This window comes from Pongo pygmaeus, chromosome 19 (genome assembly GCF_028885625.2).
Source record: "Pongo pygmaeus isolate AG05252 chromosome 19, NHGRI_mPonPyg2-v2.0_pri, whole genome shotgun sequence".
Classification (NCBI taxonomy): Eukaryota; Metazoa; Chordata; class Mammalia; order Primates; family Hominidae; genus Pongo; species Pongo pygmaeus.
This window is the reverse complement of record NC_072392.2, coordinates 92,506,730-92,532,425: the sequence shown is the minus strand read 5'-3', so window position 1 is coordinate 92,532,425 and position 25,696 is coordinate 92,506,730. Positions and strand designations below refer to the sequence as shown.

At 49.2% G+C, this 25,696-nt stretch overlaps 1 protein-coding gene across 22 annotated transcripts in view; it reads right to left on the bottom strand.

Annotated features, from left to right (window-relative positions):
- The window catches only part of DNAI2 (dynein axonemal intermediate chain 2), a 41,105-nt gene that overhangs the window by 6,102 nt on the left and 9,307 nt on the right, over positions 1 to 25,696 (bottom strand). For 19 of the 22 annotated variants that reach the window (XR_010124488.1, XR_010124487.1, XR_010124481.1 and 16 more), the window contains exons 3-9: positions 23,659 to 23,820; positions 21,459 to 21,580; positions 18,784 to 18,926; positions 17,393 to 17,506; positions 8,746 to 8,885; positions 7,436 to 7,558; positions 3,401 to 3,624 (exon numbers count right to left, since the gene is read on the bottom strand). Coding sequence is in view for 14 of the 22 variants with exons in the window: in XM_054458317.2 (XP_054314292.1) it covers positions 3,401 to 3,624; positions 7,436 to 7,558; positions 8,746 to 8,885; positions 17,393 to 17,506; positions 18,784 to 18,926; positions 21,459 to 21,580; positions 23,659 to 23,820 (1,028 nt within the window). In the remaining 8 variants the exon portion in view is untranslated. The remainder of the gene's footprint in view (positions 1 to 3,400; positions 3,625 to 7,435; positions 7,559 to 8,745; positions 8,886 to 17,392; positions 17,507 to 18,783; positions 18,927 to 21,458; positions 21,581 to 23,658; positions 23,821 to 25,696) is intronic. The other 3 variants (XR_010124483.1, XM_054458321.2, XM_054458337.2) reach the window with 1 other exon arrangement.

Sequence of the window (25,696 nt, the reverse complement as noted above, 5' to 3'; positions counted from 1 at the left end):
GGCTGTTCTTTAAAGGGCTCTGGGCTGGTCATGTGCCTGTAATCCCAGCACTTTGGAAGGCCAAGGCAGGAGGATCGCTTGAAGCCAGGATTTTGAGACCAGCCTGGACAACAGCCGGGTGTGGTGGTGACACCCGGCTGGTGACACAGGTAGGACACACCTGTGGTCCCAGCTCCTTGGGAGGCTGAGATGGGAGGATTGCTTGAGCCCAGGAGGTCGAGGCTGCAGTGAGCCATATTTGTGCCACTGTACTCCAGCCTGGGCAACATAGTGAGACCTTGTCTCAAATGAAATAAAGAAAGGGCTCTGGGCACAGTCCTGCCCGTGGGCTGGCTGCTGGCATTTCTCTGCTGCTAACTCCAGGCAGCAGGCACGTGTTGCTGGACCTGGTCCCAGCCCTGGGACTCACGGATGGGAGTCAGAGGAAGGACATGCCCAGAAAAGCTGCTACCACTGAGATAAGGAGAGTGTCACTTCCTACTTGGTTTCATCTGGGTTTTCAAGAGTTTCTTCAGTGAAGATGGAACATTTTTTAAAAAGAGAGACACACACAGTGGAGCCTTCAGATTTTCACCCAGACCTCCTCTCCCTTCCTCCATTGCAATATAGTTGTCGCTGGGCCCCTGCTGGGCAAGGCGGAGAGTACACTTCCCAGTCACCTTTGCAAACGGAGTGTGTTGACAGCCAGACCACAGTGGGAGAAATGATCAAGACTAAAGAAAGGATCTGGGCCGGGCGTGGTGGCTCATGCCTGTAATCCTAGGACTTTGGGAGGTTGAGAACGGTGGATCACCTGAGGTCAGGAGTTTGAGATCAGCCTGGCCAACATGGCAGAACCCTGCCTCTACTAAAAATAAAAAAATTATCCAGGGGTGGTGGCGGGCGCCTGTAATCCCAGCTACTCAGGAGGCTGAAGCAGGAGAATTGCTTGAACCCAGGAGGTGAAGGTTGTAGTGAGCCAAGATCGTGCCACTGCACTCCAGCCTGGGCAACAAAGAGACTTCACCTCAAAAAAAAAAAAAAAAAAAATCTGGAGATTTTTGGACAATGAATAATTTTTAGTATAAGTATATACCAAATATTGCATGGGACATACTTATACTAAAAAAAATAGTTTTTTAAAAAAATTCAGATTTAACTAAGTGCCAAATATTATGTTTTTTGAGATGGAGTCTCACTCTGTTGCCCAGGCTGGAGTGCAGTGGCGCAATCTCAGCTGGTCTTGAACTCCTGACCTCAGGTGATCCACCCACCTCGGCCTCCCAAAGTGCTGGGATTACAGGCGTGAGCCCCCAAGCCCAGCTGATTTTTTGTATTTTTATTAGAGACGGGGTTTCACCATATTGGCCAGGCTCATCTTGAACTCCTGACCTCAAGTGATCCTCCCACCTCAGCATCCCAAAGTGCTGGGATTATAGGCATGAGCCCACTGCACCTGGCCCAGGGCCAGATATTCTTATTTGCTAAATTTGTTTAACCTTATGCAGGAGGAGGACAAGGGAGACCCAGGTTCTAGGACATAGGTCCACCAAGTCCCTCTAGGAACCAGCCCTGCGAAAGGCCTATGGGTTACTGTGCTCGACACCCTGCCCTCACTGCTCCTTTCACACAGCCCTGGCAGCCTGCAGAACCTGAAGACATTGGGAAGGCTCCTAAAGCCTGTGAAGGGCTTCACATCTACTGGGAACCCCCTACTTGCTATAAGGCCTGGAACAATGCACTGCCCTTCTCAGCCAGCGTTCCCACACCTGTAGAATGAGGACATCAAACCAGGTTTCTGCTCCCAAAGCAAGGCCTGGCTGAGTCACAAGCCCCGGGGAGCTCCTTAACAAGCCCATTCCTGGGCTAAGCCCAAGATTCTATGTTAGTACCCCCAGGGTTGGGGCTAGGAACCTGGATTTTAAAAAATCACTCCTTGGCCAGGTGCCTGTAATCCCAGCACTTGGCTCATGCCTGTAATCCCAGCACTTTGGGAGGCTGAGGCAGCCGAATCATCTGAGGTCAGGAGTTTGAGACCAGCCTGGCCAACATGGTGAAACTCCGTCTCTACTAAAAATACAAAAATTAGCTGGGCTTGCTGGCGTGCGCCTGTAATCCCAGATACTCAGGAGGATGAGGCAGGAGAATCGCTTGAACTCGGGAGGCGGAGGTTGCAGTGAGCCGAGATCGCCCCATTGCACTCCAGCCTGGGTGACAGAGTAAGACTCCATCTCAAAAACGTTTTAACAAACAAACAAAAACTCCTCCCAAGATATTCTGATGCAACCAGATGTGGGAAGCACTGGAACCAAAGATGTTCATTAGGGTTGATGGTGGCATTGACATTGCAGGAGTCTGTGGTTCTGTGGGTAGGAAAGGAACCCCGGGATGGTTTTTTTTAGCAAGAGAAAAAAGTAATTTATTTATACATGCAATGCACAATACACATGGCAGTGCTCGGTGGTGAATGACTCAAGGGGGTGGTTAGATTTCGGGGCTTATTACCTAATTTAGGAGATGAAGGGGAGGAGGAGAAAGGGCACTTTTAGACAAGGTAAATGGGCCCTAAGAAGAACGGAGGGGGATGTGATGGTCCAAGCTTCTCTGGTCTGACCATTGTGCTCATAGCTCTGTCTCAAGCTCCCTGTCTGTTGCTCCCCTCAGAGGAGTGGGCACTGAGCAAGGCAGGCTATGCCACGTTGCTGAATCGTGCCAAGGCACCCGCATTTCCCAGCCAAGCTTCCTGGGTTCACACCCAATCTCGGCTCCTCACTAGCTGGGAGAGCAGGAGCAAGTGGCTTGGCCTCTCTGTAGCCCAGTTCCCTAACATGAAAAATGAGATGAGGAGAAGAGCAATGCTGCCTCCTCCTGGGGGTATTTTGAGGATTATGAAAATTAAGCCAGCCAGGCACGGTGGCTTATGCCTGTAATCCCAACGCTTTGGGAGGCCGAGGCGGGCGGATCAACTGAGGTCAGGAGTTCAAGACCAGCCTGGCCAATGTGGCAAAACCCCATCTCTACTAAAAATACAAAAATTAGTTGGGCATGGTGGCAGGTGCTTGTAGTCCCAGCTACTCAGGAGGCTGAGGCAGGAGAGTCTCTTGAACCTGGGAGGCGGAGGCTGCAGTGAGCCAAGATCACGCCACTGCACTCAGTCGGGGGAATTAAGCGAGACTGTCTCAAAAAAAAAAAGGAAATAAAATTAAGCCATGGCCATTATTTTTAGTAACTGAGTGGTTTGAAGCTTATCACTTTGTGGAGTGGCTGGAGCAAGTCACTTGCTAACATGAGCTCGGGTGTTTGTGGAAGGGTTTTTCTCCATTTTACATATGGAGGCTCGGGACTCTCCGGGGCCCAGCTGGGCTCCCTCCATCCCCTCCTGTCCCCTGCATCCCCTCCCGTCCCCAGCATCGCCTCTTACTTGGTCCACATGATGGACGATTCCCGGCTGTCTTCAGACCAAATGCGGGCTGTCCAGTCGCCAACCGTCAGGAAGTTCTTCGGGTAGAATGGGTTTCTCTGGAGGGCATAGATGGGGCCATGATGGCCCGGGAAGGTGCACACAATCTTCTCAGCTGACGTCTTGGCCTTGCGGTTGCAGGAGATGACGATGCCCTGCTCGGTCCCCACCATAAACTTGGTGGGCTGTGGAAGGAGTGACACAGGAGGGGAAGGCTCCATGAACCATCAACTCTGGGATTAGCGGGCATGGACAGGAGCTTGCTTGGGGGGTCTGCAGGCGCTAGGAAGGCCCTCAGATCAAGCTTCAGCAAGGGCTGTGGCCCCTCCTGGACAGCTGTCCCCACTCTTCCCGGGCTCCTCAGACCCCATCTTTTTGGAAGCTGCTCAAGGAGCCTGTGCCTGAATGAAGCCCTCCCTGGCTCCTCCAGTCCTGGAGGGTTGTCACGTCACTAGCCCCCTCTGCAGAGCACCACTGTGTCCTCGATGCATTTGGCCATAAAGATCCTGAAAGTTTGTTTCCAGAGAGAGTAAAGAAGACCCAGGGAGGGGATGTAGGGTGGCCCACCCAGATCACTCACGGGATGGGCAGAGCCTTCCCTGGCATGACAGTGACATTTGTCATAGCATTGTCCAGGCTGGTGGTGTCCCTGAGAACTCAGAGCAGGTGACCAACCAGCACTCAGGAAGCCACCTGGCAGTCGGTGATGTAATTCATCCCCCTACTGCTGGTGGGTGAGCTCTTTGAGGGGCGCGAGCTTGTCTGACATGGGTCCATCGCTTTAGTAGTAACTGAGCTTTAGTAGTTACTCACTTCACTGTGGACTGAATGCACAAAGGCTGGTCTCCTGACTCCTGGTCCAGTGCTCCCCTCTGCGTCTCTGAGCATGACCCCCTCCATCATGCAATGCCCTTCCTTGTTTACTGTTCTGTCTTAACTTCTGGGCTAGACTGGACAACCTCCACCAGCAGGGCCTGAGCGTACAACAGCGCTGAGTCCTCAACATTCCAAATGGAAAGAACAGCCGAGTGAGGTAGGGGAGGGGCACACTGAGGGGAGGGCCTTTGTCAATGGGCTCAGATGTCCTCTGCAGGTGGTGAACCTGCCCTTACAGAACTCCCAGGTTTTAGGCGGAGGTTGCAGTGAGCCGAGATCATGCCACTGCACTCCAGCCCCTGGCCTACAGAGCAAGACCCCACCTCAAAAAAAAAAAAAAAAAAAAGAACTCCTAGTTTATTTATTTATGTATTTCTTGAGATAGGGTCTGGCTCCATTGCCCAGGCTGGAGTGCAGTGGTGCGATCTCAGCTCACTGCATCCTTGACCTTCTGGGCTCAAGCAATACTCCCACCTCAGCCTCCCACGTAGCTAGGACCACAAGCACACACCACCAGGGTCGGCTAATTTTTGTATTTTTGTAGAGATGGAGTCTCCCTGTGTTGTCCAGACTGGTCTCAAACTCCTAAGCTCAAGCGATCTGCACACATCGGCTTCCCAAAGTGCTGGGATTACAGACCTGAACCACCGCACCTGGCCCCCCAGCTTTTTTATTTTTATTTTTTTTAAAAAACATATTGTTTTATTGTGCAGTTTTCTTCTACCAGAAAATTACTAAAATGATAAATATAAAATCTCTAGAAAATACCCAGAACATGGCCAGGTGTGGTGGCTGAGGCACAAAAATCACTTGAACCTGGGAGGCAGAGGTTGCAGTGAGCCAAGATCATGTCACTGCACTCCAGCCTAGGCAACAGAGTGAGACTCTGTCTCAAAAAAAAAAAAAAAAAAAAAAATTAGCCTGGCTTGGTGGCATGTGCCTGTGGTCCCAGCTACTCAAGAGGCTGAGGCTTGAGCCCAGGAGGTGGATGTTGCAGTAAGCTGAGATTACACAACTGCTCTCCAGCATGGGCAACAGAGCAAAACCACGTCTCAACAAAACAAAACAAAAATCTGGGCTTCAAGTTGGGTGTCAAGGGCAAGTGAAAAGACCAAGCTTGAGAGGTCCAGAGAAGAAAGTATTCAAGCAGACTGCATGCCGCCCGTCAGTGAGCCAGGGAGAAAGGCCACCCAGATCTGAGTGGCCCATTGTGCCTCTGGCCTCATACTTCATGGTGGGCTGCAGGTGGACACCCTGGGCCTCTGAGTTGGAGCCCTGGGTTTGAGTCCTGGCTTTACCAGGTACTAGGACTCACAACCTAATCTCACAAAGACTCATTGTGTGTATCTGGCAAGTACGGATAATAACATTACCCCACGAGATGGTTATAGGCGACTGTACAAGCTTATTAAATCAGGCAGCCACAAGTGTCCAGCACACAGTGTGCACCCTGCAAGGGCCAGGCATAGAGGAGATGGCCCTAGTAGTGATATGGTCGCATGTCTAGCACTTGGCCTAGGAAGCCTTGCCTCTGGGACAGAATGTTTTCCTGAGCCCTCGCCACCCCAACCTCCATGCCCAGTGCCTTGTCCTCTGGGGAGGGGGTCAGTTGAAGTGTCTCCTCATTCCATCAACATTCATCTCTCAGCCTTGAGCTAGGGTTGCCCAGGTATGTTCGAGGCCAGGGCCTCCCAAAGCCCTTGGAATGATGGCCCATGACCCCGAAGCAAACAAGTGACACCCCCAAGGGGGAACCAGGCCTGGGCTACACTAAGACATAAACCAAGACTCAGCCCAAACCAAAAGCCAACAACAAGGGAAAGTTGTCTTCTTACTCTAGTGAGGAAGTCTTCCTTTACTGCTTCTAGAAGCTTCCCTCCTCTAACACATTTGCACCATGCTCAAACTTTGATATTTCCTGTTTTTCTTTTCTTTTCTTTGTTTTTTTTTTGAGATGGAGTTCCGCTCTTGTCGTCCAGGCTGGAGTGCAATGATGCGATCTTGGCTCACCGCAACCTCCACCTCCCGGGTTCAAGCGATTCTCCTGCTTCAGCCTCCCGAGTAGCTGGGATTACAGGCGTGCACCTCCACACCCAGCTAATTTTGTATTTTTAGTAGAGACGGGGTTTCTCCATATTGGTCAGGCTGGCCTCGAACTCCCAACCTCAGGTGATCTGCCCGCCTTGGCCTCCCAAAGTGCTGGGATTACAGGTGTGAGCCACCACGCCTGGCCCTTTTTTTCTTTTCTTGTGTAGGGACAGGGTCTTGCTATGTTGTCCAGGCTGGTCTTGAACTCCCGGGCTCAAGTGATTCTCCCACCTTAGCCTCCCAAAGTGCTGGGATTACAGGTGTGAGCCACAGCACCTTGCCTCACATTGATATTTTTCTTCCTTTCTTTTTCTTTCTTTCCTTCCTTCCTTCCTTCCTTCCCTCCTTCTTTCCTTTTCTTTCCCTCTCTCTCCCTCTCTTTCTTTCTTTCTTTTTTGGTAAAGACTGGGCGGGTGGTGGGGGGAGGTCTCATTATGTACCCAGGCTGATCTTAAATTCTTGGCCTCCCAAAGTGCTGGGATTACAGGTGTGAGCCACCCTGCCCGACCTGAACTTTGATATTTCTTTGTCATTCTCAGTGACTGAACACCGAGACCATGCTTGTGCTCTGGTTTTCCAAGAAGCCTGCTCTGACCTCATTTTCCTCTCCAGTACCTCTTCCTTCCCCAGAGGAAGGCAGGTGACCAACCTATGGCCCCCGTGCCTGGCAGGGCCAGGACCTGGGTTGGAGTCCAGGCCTCCCGATGTTGGTCCTGGGCGTGACCTTCCCCACGAAACAGGGCTTTTCTGGAATTGTCCTGTCAAAAGATTGCCCTCTGTGTTCAGCTGGGCCACTGGCCAAAAGATGACTTGGTGCCATGATGACTATGGTGTCCTTCTTCGAGAAGCTCTGCTGCCCCCTGCTGGAAAGTTGTTGTAAAGGCCACACACATCTAGGATGGCTGCAGTGAGGTTGGCCTCCCTGGGCTGGTGCTGGGTTCCACGAGCACCTGATATCCTAGCAATGGCCTGTCTTTAGCCCTGGCTGCCCTGTCAATGCAAGTCGGGGAAGGGACAGCAAGGGACACTCACCAAAGTAGATTCGAACTCCAGGGAGATGGCACCCAAGGCATTTTCCAACTGTTCCTTCTTGGTGATGTCCAAGATCACGACTTCAGTGGGCTCGCTCATCTTTCGGGTGTCCCACCACATGACCTGGCGGGAGGAGGGGCGACAGTGAGACTTCCAGGCCCTGTATTTCCCCTGGCTTTTGCCTTCTCCACCCTCACTCCACCTTCCTGGGGTCAGCCACTGGGCCACAAAGGATGGAGCTCCCAGCAATTCGTGGGAGCAAATACACTTTGAGGATTGCTGTTCTGTCCACAGTTCCCACACCTGGCTGATCATCAGAGTCACTGGCAAGCTTCATACAACCCAAATGCTGAGGCCTCGCCCTCGACCTACTGAATCAAAACCCCCAGGTGCAAGGCCAAGACTCTGTATATGCCAAGACTCCCCGCAATAAGGCGATATCCGGCAATGTTAAAAATGCATGTGTGCTCTGACCTAGAAGTCCCGCTGCCAGCAATGTCTGCTGTAGATGTATCCCCGCATGTGTGCAATAATCTGTGTATAAAGATGCTCTTTGCTACATTTTTTGGGGGGTAGCAACAAAATATTAGAATCCATATATAAATTATGGTACACCCACACGATGCAGTTATTAATAGGCATGGGGCAGCGGTGTATGAAATATGAAGCTATCTCCAAGGTACACACAATGAAAAACATCGAGTACAGAATAGTGTGTGAAGTGTGCAAAAAGAAAGAGTGAAGAAGAGAGAGGTGTGTTTCCTTGCATATGCAGAGACTAGCTCCGAAGGCAGACATAGGAGAGGGAGGGAGGGGAGGAGGTGCAGGCAGAGTGAGAGGAAGGCATTTTCTTTTTTGCACCCTTTAAATTCTGTTCCATGGGCATGTATTATCACTACTCAACTTAAAAATAAAGTGTTAGGCCGGGCGCAGTGGCTCATGCCTGTAATCCCAGCACTTTGGGAGGCCAAGGTGGGTGGATCACCTGAGGTCAGAGTTCGAGACCAGCCTGGCCAACATAGTGAAGCACCATCTCTACTAAAAATAAAAAGTTAGCCAGGCATAGTGGCAGGCGCCTGTAATCTCAGCTACTTGGGAGGCTGAGGCAGGAGAATTGCTTGAACCCAGGAGGCAGAGGTTGCAGTGAACCAAGATAGCGCCATTGCACTCCAGCCTGGGCAACAAGAGTGAAACTCCGTCTCAAAATAAAATGTGTTAAAGGAAATGTCCCCAGGGGTTCTGATGGGGAACCAGGGAACAGTTACTGTCTCTCACTTCCCTCCCCTCCCCAGTGTCTGGCTGGTGGGTACCTGCCCATCCGTGGATGCTGAGAAGCACTCGGTGCCCGTCTTCGACTGGAGCCAGATGGTGCCATACACAGGGTCTCGGTGGCTGAACTCAATGGTGGATAGCTCCGCCACCAGGCTGCCCTTTCGGGTGTCCCAGCAGGCTGTTGAGAAAGGAGATGAAGAAGGAGTGGAGTGGGGCACAGGCTTCCTTCCTTGGGGCAGGAAGCAGGGGAGAGAGGGGGGCTGCTGCTTCTGGTTTGGCAGGTATGTGGTTTTCTAGAATCAGGGCTTGGTTCAAATCAGCCTGAGTTTCCTACCAGCCCCCACAGACTCTCTGGAGAGACTCCCAGAGTGCAAGCTTCATTCAGTTCCTTGAGCCCCTCCCAGGCATTGACTACCTACCCAACACTCGGCTCTGGGAAAGCCTCTGGGGACAGGACAGGCATAGTGGCAGGGGAACACATGAGGGTGGTCAGGGAAGGCCTCCTGGAGGAAGTGACAGGTAGCTGAGATGGAAGATGAGCCTCAGGATGGAGGGAGCCAGGCGAGAGGAGAGCCGAGTCCCTAACTTGGGGAAAAGCACCTGGAAAGGCCCCATTTAGGCGAATCTCTCTGCTGCATTAGCTCATTTCCTCTTATCCTTTGTACCTCTGCTGCCTCTGTTGGAAAGAAACTCACAGAGGAGCTTTAGCCTTTACTGTGATCTGTTATTAGTGCTTTGCCAAGAAAGATGGAAAAGTTATCTGTCCTTTGTCCTATTAGATTTCGTTTCCATTTTCCCATGAATGCACAATGAGGGCTCACCCTGTCACTCAGAGCTGTTTCTAGGAAAGGCCGTTTTGTAAAATAACAAAAGTACTTAGTTCATAAGCTTTGACTTAGTATTTCTCCAAGTCCAAGGCATTTGCCCTGAACTAAGCTGGCCCAGAAATATGTTTTCTTAGATAAGCCTGCTCAGCCAAGCACAGTGGCTCATGCTTGTAATCCTAGCACATTAGGAGGCTGAGGCAAAAGGATTGCTTGAGCCCAGGAATCCAAGAGCAGCTTGGGCAACATAGTGAGACCCCGTCTCTACAAAAAATTTAAAAGCTAGCTGGGCATGATGGCACATGCTACTCAGGAGGTTGCTACTCGGGAGGCTGCCTGCTACTCTGGAGGCTGCCTGCTGCTCGGGAGGCTGAGGTGGGAGAACTGCTTGAGCCTGGGAGGTTGAGGCTACAGTGAGCCATGATTGTGCCACTACACCCCAGCCTGGGTGACAGAGCAAGACCCTGTCTCAAAAAATAAAAATAGGCCAGGCCTGGTGGCTCACACCTGTAATCCCAGCACTTTGGGAGGCTGAGGCAGGTGGATCACTTGTGGTCAGGAGTTCAAGACCAGCCTGGCCAACATGATGAAACCCCATCTCTACTAAAAATACAAAAAAATTAGCTGGGCGTGGTGGCAGGCACCTGTAATCCCAGCTTCTCAGGAGGCTGAGGCATGAGAATTGCTCACACCTGGGAGGCAGAGGTTGCAGTGAGCTGAGATCACGCCATTGCACTCCAGCCTGCGCAACAAAGCAAGGCTGTCTCAAAAACAAAACAAAAAATAAAAATAAAAGATAAGCCTGTTCTACTTTGGGAAAGCAGTGCTCAAGAGTAGGTCCCACTGGGTCCCACATGGCCCTAGAGGGGCCCTTCTTGGAGCAGCGGAGCGCCAGAGTCTGGGCTGGTATGAGCTGGAGTGAAAAACCACTAAAAGAGGTTGTGAATAATGAGTGAGTCAAGGCTCCTGAATTAATCATGGCAAAGTGGCTCCACTTCAGTCTTTTAGAGCTCTGGCACCCAGATAATTTGGCAGGGACGTTTATGGGAGCCCGGGTCTATTCCATAATCTGCAAGCTCCCCTGGGCAGGAGGCAGCAGGTCTGAGAGGGAAATCGGGGCCTCAGGAAGCAGCTGACTACGGAGAGCTTTGGAGGAGGAGTTTCTCAGCCATCCTGGCTCCTACTCCCAAAGAAGCAGCAAAAGTATAAGAACATACAGATCAGGGAGGAGTGGGGAATGCTTTTTACGCCCAGGGTCAAGACTGGCTTGGGTGTAGTCATGGGTTGGGTGTCTGGCGACTCCAGGGTCAGGGGAACAGAGCAGGTAGGGACATTCAGAGCCAATCCAGGCAGGTGACTTCTGATCTCACTAGAAATTAAAAAAAAAAAAAAGCAGTTTGGGCCGGGCTCGGTGGCTCACGCCTGTAATCCCAGCACTTTGGGAGGTCAAGGTGGGTGGATCACTTGAGGCCAGGAGTTTGAGACCAGCCTGGCCAACATGGCAAAACTCCATTTCTATTAAAAATACAAAAATTAGCCAGGCGTGGTGGCATGCACCAGCCACTGGGGAGGCTGAGGCAGGAGGATCGCTTGAACCCAGGAGGCGGAGGTGGCAGTGAGCTGAGATCGCACCACTGTACTCCAGCCTGGGTGACAGAGCAAGACTCTGTCTCAAAAAAAAAAAAAAAAAAAAAAAAGTCTGGGCGCGGTGGCTCATGCCTGTAATCCCAGCACTTTGAGAGGCCGAGGCAGGCAGATCACGAGGTCAGGAGATCAAGACCATCCTGGCTAACACAGTGAAACCCTGTCTCTACTAAAAAAAACAAAACAAAACATTAGCTGGGTGTGGTGGCGGGCACCTGTAGTCCCAGCCACTTGGGAGGCTGAGGCAGGAGAATGGCATGAACCCGGGAGGGGGAGCTTGCAGTGAGCCAAGATCGTGACACTGCACTCCAGCCTAGGCGACACAGCGAGACTCCGTCTCAAACAAACAAAAATCAGTTTTCCAGGTGTGCCATCAGCAAAATCCGTGAAGTAAGGACCTCCAAAAATTCTCTCCTCCATAATAGCAGTGAGAAAACTGGCAAAAATGGTCACAATCAACTTTTTCAGAACTCTGGAAATTAGCCAGAGGCTTAGGGCAGTTGGGAGAATGTTTATTCAAGGAAAACAGCAGAATCTTGGTAAAAACAGTGGCATTTTCACTTGCCCTGGTTAAGATGGCACACTCCGCAGTTCCGTGGTGGCCTTGAAAATTCACATTCTGCACTCCCGATGAAAAACAGCAGCCTGGCGCCACAAGAGGGAGCAGAATGAGGCTGGAGCTCCTTTCAAGTCTCATGCCCAAAGAACTGTCATTATCTGACCTGTCTGGTGGTTCCCTGATAAGGCTCCTCTTGCAAGGTTGACTGTAATTGACTTGGTTCAGCCTTTGCCTGGTGTGAAAAGTCTTTTCATCAGGGTGTAATTGCAGGCAACTGACTAGCTTTGCAGCTTCCTGAGGCAGTGGATAACAGGTAGGGCAAGGAATAGACCTACCAAAAAGCTTAAAAGGAAAAGCTGGGCCGAGTACTGTGGCTCACGCCTGTACTTTGGGAGGCTGAGGCGGGACTGCTTGAGGCCAGGAGTTCACAACCAACCTGGTCAACATAGCAAGACCCCGTCCCTATTTTCTTTCTTTCTCTCTCTCTTTCTCTCTCCCTCCCTCCCTCCTTCCCCCTTCCTCTCTCTCTCTCTCTCTCTCCTCTCTCTCTCTCTCTTTAAAGGCAAGCTCTCACTATCCTGCACAGACTAGTTTCAAACTCCTGAGCGCGGGCGATCCTCCCGCCTCGGCTTCCCGAAGTGTTAGGATTACAGACGTAAGCCACTGTGCTCAGCCTCTATTACATTTAAACAACAAAAGTAAATAAGTAAAAGGAAAAGCTGAAGCATGATGTGTCCACAGGGCTTTGAAAAGATCTGACATATTCCTGGGAGTCTAGAAGGTCACAAGCATGGATAGAGCTGTGTGCACGCCCAGAGCTGTGTCATGCTCAGGAAAGCCGATAAAGCCCTAAACTCTCTGGCTGACCTCATCTCTGCACAGACACTATGGCAGAGTTGACGACTGCCTGGCCGAGTGTAAAGGCATGCTCACACACGCACACAGAGCCCCTTAGCAGAGAAGGGGGGATTTTTTGGTGACAAATGCTTAAGGAAATCTTTGTTCAATCATTAACTAATCACTAAGCTAAGCGGAGACTATAAGTGATCATACGTGACACGGAATACAGACTTTCCAGAACTAGCTAAGAAAATTCATTAATGAAACAAAGAACAACTACAACAAACAGCAACAACACAGACTCTGGGAGGTATGTCAATCTGATTTGCAAAGTTGCCACATTAAATCATACAAAAAGTATAGTTTTTAATAAAAAAAATTATAAGACATGCCAAGAAATACACAGAAAGGAAATACAAAGAAAGGAAGTCACATCGAAACAACTAAAGAAAAGCATGAGATGCTATCTCACCAAATAAAAAATACAAATAGACAAAAATTATTATCATTATTATTTTTGAAGACAGAGTTTCGCTTTGTTGCCCAGCCTGGAGTGCAGTGGCACAGTCTCAGCTTACTGCAACCTCTGCCTCCTGGGTTCAAGCAATTCTCTTGCCTCAGCCTCCCAAGTAGCTGAGATTGCAGGCGCACTCCACCTCACCTGGCTGATTTTTTTTTTTTTTTTTTTTTTTTTTTTAGTAGAGACGTGGTTTGACCATGTTGCCCATGCTGGTCTTGAACTCCTGAGTTCAGGTAATCCACCCACCTCTGCCTCCCAAAATGCTAGGATTCCAGGCACGAGCCACCACATCCAAATCAGAGAAATTATTTTTAAAAGAAAGAACAAAATAGAAATTCTGGAGTCATTAACCAGAATAAAAATATAGCAGAGAAGCTATGGGATGGCATATTTGAGCAGGCAGAAGACTCATTGAACGTGAAGATGGGTCAACTGAGATTATGTAGTCTGAGGAATAGAAAGAAAAGAGAACAAAGAAAAACAGAGTCTAAAGACCTATGGGACACCATCAAGTATGCCAACATACATGTAATGGAAGTCACAGAAGGAGAGGAGAGAGAGAAAGGGTAGGAAAGAATATTTGAATAAATAATGGTTGTAAATATTCCATATTTGATTTTAAAAAAATAATCTACACATCCAAGAAACTCAATGAATTCCAAGTGGGATAAACTCGAAGATATCCATACCTAGAAACATCATAATCAAAGCTGAAGCCAGAGACTCTTGAAAGCAGCAAGAGAAAAATGACTCATCACATACACCGGATCATCAATAAGATCAACAGCTGAAGTTGGGTGTGGTGGCTCACGCCTGAAATCCCAGCACTTTGGGAGGCCAAGGTGGGAGAATTGCCTGAGGCCAGGAGTTTGAGACCAGCCTGGGCAACATAGCAAGACCCCATCTCTACAAAAATTAAAAAATAAAAAAGTAGCTGGGTGTGGTGACATGCACCTGTCATCCCAGCTACTCCGTAGGCTGAGGTGGGAGGATTGCTTGAGTCCAGGGGTTTGAGGCTGCAGTGAGCTATGATCATGGCACTGCACTCCAGCTTGGGTGACAGAGTGAGACTTTGTTTCTAAAAAAAAAGAAAAGAAAAAAAAAAGAAATGATAAGGGAATTAAACGGTACACTAGAAAATATGTGACACAAAAGAAGGCAGTTATGGAGAAAGAACAAAAAGATTTAAGACATATAGAAAAAAAAGCAAAATGGCAGATGTAAACTTTATCAGTAATTAAATTAATGTAAATAGATTAAACTTTCCACTTAAAACCAGATATTGATAGAATAGATTAAAAGGAAAAAACCATGATCCAGGCTGGGCGCGGTGGCTCACGCCTGTAATCCCAGCACTTTGGGAGGCCGAGGTGGGCATATTGCTTGAGGCGAGGAGTTCGAGATCAGCCTGGCCAACATGGTAAAACCTCATCTCTCCAAAAATACAAAAATTAGCTAGGCGTAGTGGCATGCACCTGTAATCTCAGCTACTCGGGAGGCTGAGGCAGGAGAATCTCTTGAACCCAGGAGGCAGAGGTTGCACTGAGCCGAGATCACGCCACTGCACTCCAGCCTGGGTGACAGAGTAAGACTCTGTCTCAAAACAAACAAACAAACAAACAAAAAAACACTATGATTCACCTGTATGCCAGCTACATGTAATCTACAAGAGACATACTTTATTTTTTTATTTATTTTTTATTTTTTTGAGATAGAGTCTCGCTCTGTCACCCAGGCTGGAGTTCGGTGGCATGATCTCGACTCACTGCAATCTCAGCCTCCCAGGTTCAAGCGATTCTCGTGCCTTAGCCTTCCAAGTAGCTGGGATTACAGGCGCGTGTCACCGCACCCAGCTCCAAGAGACATACTTTAGATTCAAAGAGGCAAACAGGTTAAAAGTAAAAGGATGGGGAAAGATACACCATGCAAATGGTAACCAAAGAGAGCTGGAGTGCCTATCTCAAAGACAGACAGACTTTGAGATGAAAAATGCTACTGGAGACAAATAAAGACATTATATACTGATAAAGAGTTAATTCACTAGGAAAACTTAACAATTATAAACATGTGCATGTACCTAATAACATAGCCTTAACATACAGGAAGCAAAACTTGACAAAATTGAAGGAGAAATGGACAATTCAACAATAATAATGGCAGATAGCAGTATCCTACTTTCAATAATAGACATAATTACTAGGTGAAAGATCAACAAGGAAATAGAAGTCTTGACCAACACTATAGACAAGACCTCCCAGATATCTATAGAAAACTCCACCGGACAGGCCTGGTGCGGTGGCTCAGGCCTGTAATCCCAGCACTTTGGGAGGCCGAGGCGGGCGGATCACGAGGTCAGGAGATCGAGATCATCCTGGCTAACACGGTGAAACCCCGTCTCTACTAAAAAAAAATACAAAAAATGAGCCCAGCGTGGTGGCGGGTGCCTGTAGTCCCAGCTACTTGGAAGGCTGAGGCAGGAGAATGGCGTGAACCCGGGAGGCGGAACTTGCAGTGAGCCGAGATCGTGCCACTGCACTCCAGCCTGGGCGAAAAAGCAAGACTCTGTCTCAAAAAAAAAAGGGAAAACTGCACTGGACGATAAGCAGATTATAGTCTTCTCAGGTGCTCATGGAACATTCTCCAGGATAGACAATATGCTAATATGCTAGGCCATAAAACAAGTCTCAATAAATTTTAAAAGATTGAAATCAGGCCAGGCTTGGTGGTTCATCCCAGCACTTTGGGAGGCCAGCCCAGGTGGGCGGATCGCTTGAGCCCAGGAGTTTAAGAGCAGCCTGGGCAACATGATGAAACCTTGTGACTACAAAAACTACAAAAATTAGCCGAGCGTGGTGGCACACGCCTGTAGTCCCAGCTACTCAGGAGGCTGAGGTGGAAGGATTGCTTGGGCCCAGGAGGTTGAGGCTGCAATGAGCAGTGATTACACTACTGCACTCCAGCCTGGGCAACAGAGTAAAACTCTGTCTCAAAAAAAAAAAAAAAAGAAAGAAAGAAAAGGAAAATGATTATAAGGGAATACTGTGAACAATTATATGTCAACAAACTAGACAACTTGATGAAATGGAAAAGTTCCTAGAAAGACAGAAACTACCAAAAGCAATTAAAGAAGAAACAGAAAATGTGAAGAGGATCTATAACAAGTAAATGGACCGAATTGTAACTTTTAAGCTTCCAATAAAGAAAAGCCAGGGACCAGATGGCTTCACTGATGAGTTCTACCAAACATTTCAAGAATTAATACCAGCCAGGCATGGTGGCTCACGCCAGTAATCCCAGCACTTTGGAAGGCCAAGGAGGGAGGATCACTTGAGGTCAGGAATTTGAGACCAGTCTGGCCAACATGGTGAAACCCTAACTCTACTGAAAAAAGACAAAAATTAGCCAGGTGTGGTGGCATGAGCCTGTAGTCCCAGCTACTCAGGAGGCTGAGGCAGGGGAATCACTTGAATCCGAGAGGTGGAGGCTGCAGTGAGCCGAGACTGCACCACTGCACTCCAGCCTGGGCGAAAGAGCGAGACTCCATCTCAAAAAAAAAAAAAATTAATATCAATTTTTCACAAACTTCCAGAAGGGAACACTTCCCAACTCATTCTATAAGGCCAGTATTACCCATATCCATTAGCATGTAGGTTTCCCAGACTGCCTCTCCCAAAATAGGGCTCCCCAATGCTCTCATCATCCCTTTATGGCGGCCCCTAGTCAAATATTCTCTGATTTTACTTGAATTATACTTTTTTAAAGCTATTTTGAGCTAATTTTAGACTTACAGTAGTAACAGGAGATACTGTTGAGGTGTCAGCCAAACCTGCCTCACCCATGTCTGCAGTTGGTCAGCTATGGTAGGTCCCCACCCCACTTAGTCTTCTATGGCCGAGCCCAGGCTGCCATGTGGGCTCTGCCCTACAGCAGCAGGATTGGCTCTGACTATGAGCCTGGGTCCCGGCCAGGTGCGGTGGCTCACACCTGTAATCCCAGCACTTTGGGAGGCCCAGGGTGGGTGAATTACCTGAGGTCAGGAGTGTGAGACCAGCCTGGCCAACATGGTAAAACCCTGTCTCTACTAAAAATAACAAAAAAATTAGCCAGGTGTGGTGGTGGGCGCCTGTAATCTCAGGAAACTTGGGAGGCTGAGGCAGGAGAATCGCTTGAACCCAGGAGGCAGAGGTTGCAGTGAGCCAAAATTGCGCCACTACACTCCAGCCTGGGCAACAAGAGCAAAATTCCATCTAAAAAAAAAAAAAAAAAAAAAAAAAAAAAAAGCCTGAGTCCCTCCTTACCTATCTGTCCATTGTAGCAGCCACCCAGGAGCACGTGGGAATCTTTGGGGTTGAACTCCAATGTCACGAGTGGAGACGATGGCTTCAGAGCAAGTTCAGGCTTGTTGGGGTTTTCTATAAAGCACAAAAAAATTATCCCACCAGGCCCAGAAAGAAAAGGATAGGATCAACCAGTTTCACCCCTTCTGCGGGTGGGTAGTGGGGGCATGGTGGCAGGGGGGGATGCCTGGATGCCTGGAAGCCCCCCCAGTCTTTCCCCAGGCTGCACCCCCTGGTCCACCTTGGCCAGAATCTGGCATTTTTGACCCTAGGGGCTTTGCTGATGGTTTTTATTTTTGGTGAACAGGATTGGGGTGTGCGTATGTGTGTGATAATTACATTTCTAGTCCAGTTCCTAGGTTTGGTGTCAAACGAGGTTTTGATACTAAAGTTTTTACATAAAGTCATCTTTCTGCCAATTTCTTTGAACCAGGTCTGTGGACTGCAGATAATGATGGAGTCCACCCCATGGGGCTGCTGCCAGAACTCACTGAGCTGTTGGAGTGTCGGGCATTAGCTCTCTGCCTGGCACCTACATGTTTATTTTAATAACGCTGACAACGAAGCGAAGCTGGAGAGCGTGAAGCCACCACCACCCCGTCCCTGCCTGTGTCTTGCCAGCCCTTCTGTAGACAATGGTTTGTGCTAATAAATGGACACGCTGCCCCTGCAGGCCATGAATTACAGGCAAGTGTCAGGACAGATGGGACAAAGGCACAAGTTCCATTCCACCGCCCCTTGAGTCCCTTCTCAGTCTGCTGGGCACTCTTTCTTGTTGTTGTTGAGATAGAGTCTCACTCTGTTGCCCAGGATGGAGTGCAGTGGCATGATCTCGGCTCACTGCAACCTCTGACTCCTGGGTTCAAGCAATTCTCCTGCTTCAGTCTCCCAAGTAGCTAGGATTACAGGCACTCACCATCAAGCACAACTAATTTTTGTATTTTTAGTAGAGACAGGGTTTTATCATGTTAGCCAGGCTGGTCTTGAACTCCTGACTTCAGGTGATCCACCTGCCTTGGCCTCCCAAAGTGCTGGGATTATAGGCATGGGCCACCACGCCTGGCCTTTAGGAGCTAAGAATTGAGATCCCATGGGGTCAGGTCTTCATGCCTCGAACTAAGAATCTGGAATTGGAGGGGGTTTCCTGCGTCTGATTTGATTCTGCTTGGCTCTGCCTGAAACCAGACAAGGGAGGAAGGAGAAGAGTGGCTTCCTCCTCGACTGTGGGCCCTTCCCTTGAGGCACCAACCCCGTGAGTGTCCTTGACCTCCTGCCCCTCCCTCCCACTCCTCCGCTTGTGCTGGGACCAGCCCTCAGCCCTCCCAGGCCACCAGGACCCTGCTCCTTCTCACCCAGGTCCCAGATGTATGAATCGCTGCTCATGCCCACAGGTGCCCGCTGAAAATCCAAGCAGGAGTATGCCACTGCCAACTTCCTGTTGCCATCGGGGTGCCAGGAGAGGTGCGTGGCAGCCCTCTTGATTTCCTGGGGGTCCCTGCAGGGGAGAGGGAAGAGAGCAGAAGTCTGGATGTGAGGCTCCCCAATTTCTCCCTTTTTTTTTTCATCAAATGGAGTCTTGCTCTGTCCCCCAGGCAGTGGCATGATCTCAGCTCACTGCAACCTCTGCCTCCTGGGTTCAAGCGATTCTCCTGCCTCTGCCTCCCAAGTAGCTGGGATTACAGGTGCCTACCACCACACCCGGCTAATTTTTGTATTTTTAGTAGAGACGGAGTTTCACCATGTTTCCTAGGCTTGTCTCAAACTCCTGACCTCAGATGATATGTCCACCTGGGCCTCCCAAAGTGCTAAGATCATAGGCATGAGCCACCATGCCCGGCCCCTTGGATGATTTCTAATGCATCATCCTGCTCGGGTGGTCCATATACGAGGTCAGAGCCCAGCAGGGCTGGAGGGCAACAGGAAGGGCAGCCTCTGCCCCACCATGTCCTCTCCTGCACACCCCTTGCTGACAGCCATTGGCCCTGCTTGCACACCATGAGTCAGCCCTGCCTCAGAAAAGAGTCCTTTCTTGCTGTGCTGGGACTGGGCTAGGTACTTCCCAGGCCCCTAAGTCAGTCGTGGTAGTGAAATGAATTCCCCAGAGTTGGGATCTGAGGCAAGTCATTTCCAAAACACCTTTCACTCCCCTAGTCCTGCATCACCCAGACCCAAGGTCTGACCCCTGCCCCAGGTCCACAGGGTTCCCCTCCACATTCCCCCAGCACCTCCCGCTGCTCTATTCCAGCCTCCTGCTCATCTCCACTCATCTGATTAGACGGCTTTGCTTTTTTCTTCATGGTTAAAACCGAGGCCACAGAGCATGGTCTTTCTCACTTCCACCCACTTTCTGCAACTCCTTCCACCAGACTTCAAGGCCGAGGAGTCCTTCTTCCCCAGTCCTCTCCCCATCCCTGTTCCCAAGCTCTCCTTCCTATCAGTTTCTTTTGTACACCCTACAAAGGTGCTCTGGGATGGGGTATTCGGTTCCTGGGGCTGCTGCAATGAGGTCCCACAAACTGGGTGGCTTCAAACAACAGAAATTGATTCTATCACAGTTCCGGATGCCAGAAGTCCAAAATCACAGATGTTCTCCTCACATCAGGCATGTAAACATACATATACACATATATACACACATACACATATGCATATATTTATACACATATACAGATGCTCCTTGGCTAATGATGTTGGCTACACCTGATAAACCCATAGTAAGCTGGAAATATCAGGAGCTGAAAATGCATTGAATACACCTAACCTACCCAACATCACATCTTACTCGAGCCTATGTGCTCAGAACACTTATATAGCCTATAGTTGGGCAACATCACCTAGCACAAAGCTTATTTTATAATAAAGAGGTGAACAGCTCATGTAATTTTCTGAATACTGTACTGAGAGTGAAAAACAGAATGGTTGTGTGGGTACTCAAAGTACGGTTTCTCCTGGATTTGCATTGCTTTTGCACCCTTGCAAAGCCAAAAAATGGTTTAAGTTGGGGACTGCCACAAAAAGTGGCACTCTGGACACCCTGTTCTGCACCGGCTTTGTTTTGGTTTGGTTTTCACATACTGAATCCTGGAAATGACTCCATATCAGCACATAAGAAGTTGCACTGCTTCTTTTTTTTTTTTTTTTTTTTTTTTTTGAGACAGAGTCTTGCTGTATTGCCCAGGCTGGAGGGCAGTGGTGCGATCTCGGCTCACTGCAACCTCCGCCTCCCAGATTCAAGTGATTCTCCTGCCTCAGCATACTGAGTAGCTGGGATTACAGGCATGTGCTACCACACCCAGTTAATTTTTGTATTTTTAGTGGAGACGGGGTTTCGCCATGTTGGCCAGGCTAGTCTTGAACTCCTGACCTCAGGTGATGCACTCGCCTTGGCCCCCCAAAGTGCTGGGATTACAGGCGTGAGCCACCACGCCCAGACTGCCCCGCTCGCTTTACCAGGTGCATGGCATTCCATTGTGTGGGTGTGCCAGAACTGCCAGAACCAGTCCCCTATGGATGGACTTAGCTTGTTCTAGTCTTTGGCTGGCACACACCCTCTGCAGTGAATATCCACGCCTGCGGTGATTTCACACACGCGCGCGCACACACACACACACACACACACAAAACCTGTGGGATGAATCCCTGGTGTCAAACTTCTATCCTCTGGAGTGATTCATGGATATACTCGCATGAGTGCAGACCGCGGCGGGGGCCTGTGTGCCCACAGTGCTGCTAGCTGCTCACGCTTGGTACTTGTACTTACTCTGCACTGCAGGAACACGCCCCACCTGTACACAGCTGGGCAATTTCACTTTCTCTGGAGTCTGTACTCCCTTTCCACCAACCAGACCCGCCCCCAGAGCAGGGCCACTTCTCTGCTGGGCGACTTATCACCACGTCACTTATCAAGCTCAGAGCACAGACGGCGCTGCACCCAGGGCATGCAGCTATGGCAAGGAGTTGCCTTTGGAGGCGCCCATGCATGGGGGTGACGGAGGGTGGCCAGACACTTGCCTGGCTATGGCGTTACCTGAAAACATTGATGGTTTTAGCTGAAGGGTCCTCCTCCGTCACTTCCACAGCCTCCTCGTCGTTGAAATACTCCTCGTAGATGTCAATGGCATTGTTCTGCTTGATGCAGTGCTCCATGATCTAGAGGGGACACATTGGAAGTTCTTCGCAGTAAATGGAGGTCCTTTCAGATTGCCCAGGCCTGCAATGGAGTCTGGGAGGGACAGGACATAGCCAGGGGCCTTTTCCCATCCACCTAACCATGTGCTTTCAATGGAGGAATTTTTAATTGGTTCCTGGGGGTAAAATAATATTGCTTTTTAGGTACAAAGCATGGAAATACATGCAGCGCATGAACAGATATACAGTATGTCTATAGCATTGACATTTGATGGGCCGGGTGTGGTGGCTCATGCCTGTAATCCCAGCACTTTGGGAGGCCGAAGCGGGCAGATCACTTGAGGTCAGGAGTTTGAGACCAGCCCGGCCAACATGGTAAAACTCCATCTCTACCAAAAATACAAAAGAAAATTAGCTGGGCATGGTGGCAGCTGCCTGTAATCCCAGCTGCTTGGGAGGCTGAGGCAGGAGAATTGCTTGGACCCGGGAGGTGGAGATTGCAGAGACCCAAGATCACGCCACTGCACTCAAGCCTGGGTGACAGAATGAGACTCTGTCTCAACAACAACAAACATTTTATGGAGGCAGAAGGCCATTAGAAAAAACATGACGGGTAATAATGAAGAAAAGGTTGAAGAACACCATGCTAGACAAAATTATTATTATTATTATTACTATTATTATTATTATTATTTTGAGACACAGTCTTGCTCTGCTGCCCAGGTTAGAGTGCAGGGGTGTGATCTGGGCTCACTGCAGCTTCCGTCTCTCGGGTTCAAGCAATTCTCCTGCCTCGGCCTCCTAAGTAGCTGGGACTACAGGCATGTGCCACCACACCTGGCTAATTTTTGTATTTTTAGTAGAGATGGGGTTTTGCTATGTTGGCCAGGCTGGTCTCAAACTCCTGAGCTCGAGTGATCTACCTGCCTCGGCCTCCCAAAGTGCTGGGATTACAGGTGTGAGCCACCAAGCTCAGCCCAAATAAAATTATTAATCTCTCTCTCTATATATATATGTGTGTGTATATACACACATGTATACACACACATATGTGTGTATATACACATGTATATATACACACACATATGTGTGTATATACACACGTATACACACACATATGTGTGTATATACACACATGTATACACACATATGTGTGTATATACACACATGTATACACACACGTATACATACATATGTGTGTATACACACACGTATACATACATATGTGTGTATACACACACGTATACACACGTACACACACGTGTGTGTATACACACGTACACACACGTGTGTGTATACACACGTACACACACACATATATGTGTGTATACATATATATACACACACATATATATGTATATGGCACGCATCTCCTTCTTCCTGTCCTTGCAGACAGCTGGTTCCTCCATCCAGACTGCCCTCCCCTTTATTGCAAATGTCCACCAAAGGACAACCAAGCCATGCCACTTCTTCCAGGAAGCCTTCCCTGATCCCTTCAGCAGGAGATTGACCCTCCCTCCTCATGGAGTCAAAGGACAAGTCACGCTTCTCTTTCAGCATTTCTTTCTTTTTATGTTATCTGGTGATGTCTCTGTATTTGTCTTTGACCTCCAGTAGACTGCAATCTCTTTGGGACAGGATGTATAAGAGATTCTTTTTCTTTTAATTTAAATTTTAAATTTCTTTTTCCTTAAAACAACTTTTTTTTGCACTGGCAAGTATGTAGAACAATTATGAGATTCATTTTGCAACCTCTACTGTGCCTGGCAGAGGCTTGAAGTTCAGTCCAAATTTGTCAAATGAATGAATGATCCCTATTGGCTGCTGGGTGGGGCACTTTGGGAGTCACCTTTGCCCAAGGTCAGACTCCTCCTAATGCCCAGTCAGCCCTTGTACCTCCCTGCCTTCCCTGTTGGTCTGTGATTGGGACCTCTGCCTGCTCCCAGACAGAAGGCTCCTTGAGGTAGCAGCTGGTTCCCTTCCCCCCAGCCTTCACACGAGCCTCACAGCGATGGCCAGGCACAGCTGGGGCAGTGCATCCCTTGGGGAGCTGCAGTGATGGATGGGGCTCTCACAGCTGGGGCGGGAGGAAGCCTTACAGAGCCAAGCTGCATGATGGCGTTAACGTAGTTCTCATCTTTCTCCACTTTCTTCCGGAAACGGATGGTCTGCTCCAGCTCCAGGGGGTTCACGTCCTTGGGCCAGCCCCCCTCGACATGGTTAACTCCCCGGGTCTCCATCTCAAACCGCTCTGAGTTGGCCTAAACAGAGAGCCGCAGGAGGGAAGACGTCACCCTGGTATACTCCCAAACCCTCGGCCACTTCTGCAATCCAGGTCCCACGCGGGCTCCCAGGGCTGGATGCTGAGGCGCCCTGGCCGAAGCCACAGTATTTTCAGATGCAGGCAAGGAAATTCCCGGTGCTCAGGTGGGCACAGGTAGCTGCAACAGTGCAACCCTGTGGAGCTAAGCAGCTTTGCAACTGGTAGCTGTGGTCATGAAAATCCTGTTTTGACCTTATCTGAATTCTAATGGACCAGAGAAGGCTGTCCATCTGCTCTGTGAGAATCCAAAGAAAAGGTGAATAATCGGCCGGGCGCAGTGGCTCACACCTGTAATCCCAGCACTTTGGGAGGCTGAGGCGAGCAGATCACGAGGTCAGGAGATCGAGACCATCCTGGCTAACACGGTGAAACCCCGTCTCTACTAAAAATACAAAACATTAGCCGGGAGTGGTGGTGGGCGCCTGTAGTCCCAGCTACTCGGGAGGCTGAGGCAGGAAAATCACTTGAACGTGGGAGGCAGAGGTTGCAGTGAGCTGAGATCACAGCACTACACTCCAGCCTGGGCGACAGAGCGAGACTCCGTCTCAAAAAAAAGAAAAAGAAAAAAGAAAAAGTGAATAGTCTTTCTTCACTCTATCATTAACAATGCCACCTTATCATTGACAATGTCAGTGTCACAGAAATTGAACGTTAATACTCCAAGTTTGGATTTGCTTTGCCTATCCTCTGTAGCAGGGAGGACAGTTTTACACGTGGGTCTTGCCACTTTCCCTTCTTTCCTTTTTTTTTTTTTTTTTTTTTTTTTTTTTTTTTTTTAAGAGAGGGTCTCTCACTCTGTTGCCCAGGCTGGAGTGCAGTGGCATGATCTCGACTCACTACAGCTTTTTTTTTTTTTTTGGAGCGGAGTTTCGCTCTTGTTGCCCAGGCTGGAATGCAATCTCGGCTCACTGCAACCTTCGCCTCCTTGATTCAAGCGATTCTCCTGCTTCAGCCTCCCCAGTAGCTGGGATTACAGGTGCTCGCCATCATGGCCGGCTAATTTTTGTATTTTTAGTAGAGACGGGGTTTCACCATGTTGGCCAGGCTGGTTTTGAACTCCTGACCTCAGGTGATCCACTGGCCTCAGCCTCTGGAAGTGCTGGGATTATAGGCATGAGCCACTGCGCCCGGCCAGTACAGCTTTGACTTCTCAGGCTGAAGGGATCCTCCAGCCTCAGACTCCCAAGTAGCTGGGACTACAGGCATGTACCACCACACGTGGCTAATTTTTGTTTTTGTTTTTCTTCTGTAGAGACGGTGTTTCGCCATGTTGCCCAGGCTGGTGTCAAACTCCTGAGCTGAAGTGATCCTCTCGCCTCTGCCTTCTTTTCACTTTATTTTTAAAAAATTATTCATTTAGTTATTTAGTTATTTATTTTTAGAGACAGGTTCTCATTCTGTTGCCCAAGCTGGAGTGCAGTGGTGCAATCACAGCTCACTGCTGCCGTGAACTCCAGGGCATAAGCAATCCGCCCGCCTCCACCTCCCAAGTAACTGGGACCACAGGTGCGAGCCACCACAACTGGGTAATTAAAAAAAAAAATGTGTAGAAATGAAGTCTCACTATGTTGCCCAGGTTGGTCTCAAACTCGTGGCCTCAAGCAGCTTCCCACCTTGGTCTCCCAAAGTACTGGGATTACAGGCTTGAGCCAGCGCACCCAGCCCTTCCTATTTTTAAGAAATTGTGGTAAAATACATGTAACATAAAATTTACCACATAACCACTTTAAAGCGTACACTGCAGTAGCGTTACTATACACAGTGCCGTGCAACCATCAACCCCACCTAGTTCCAAAACTCTTACATCACCCAGA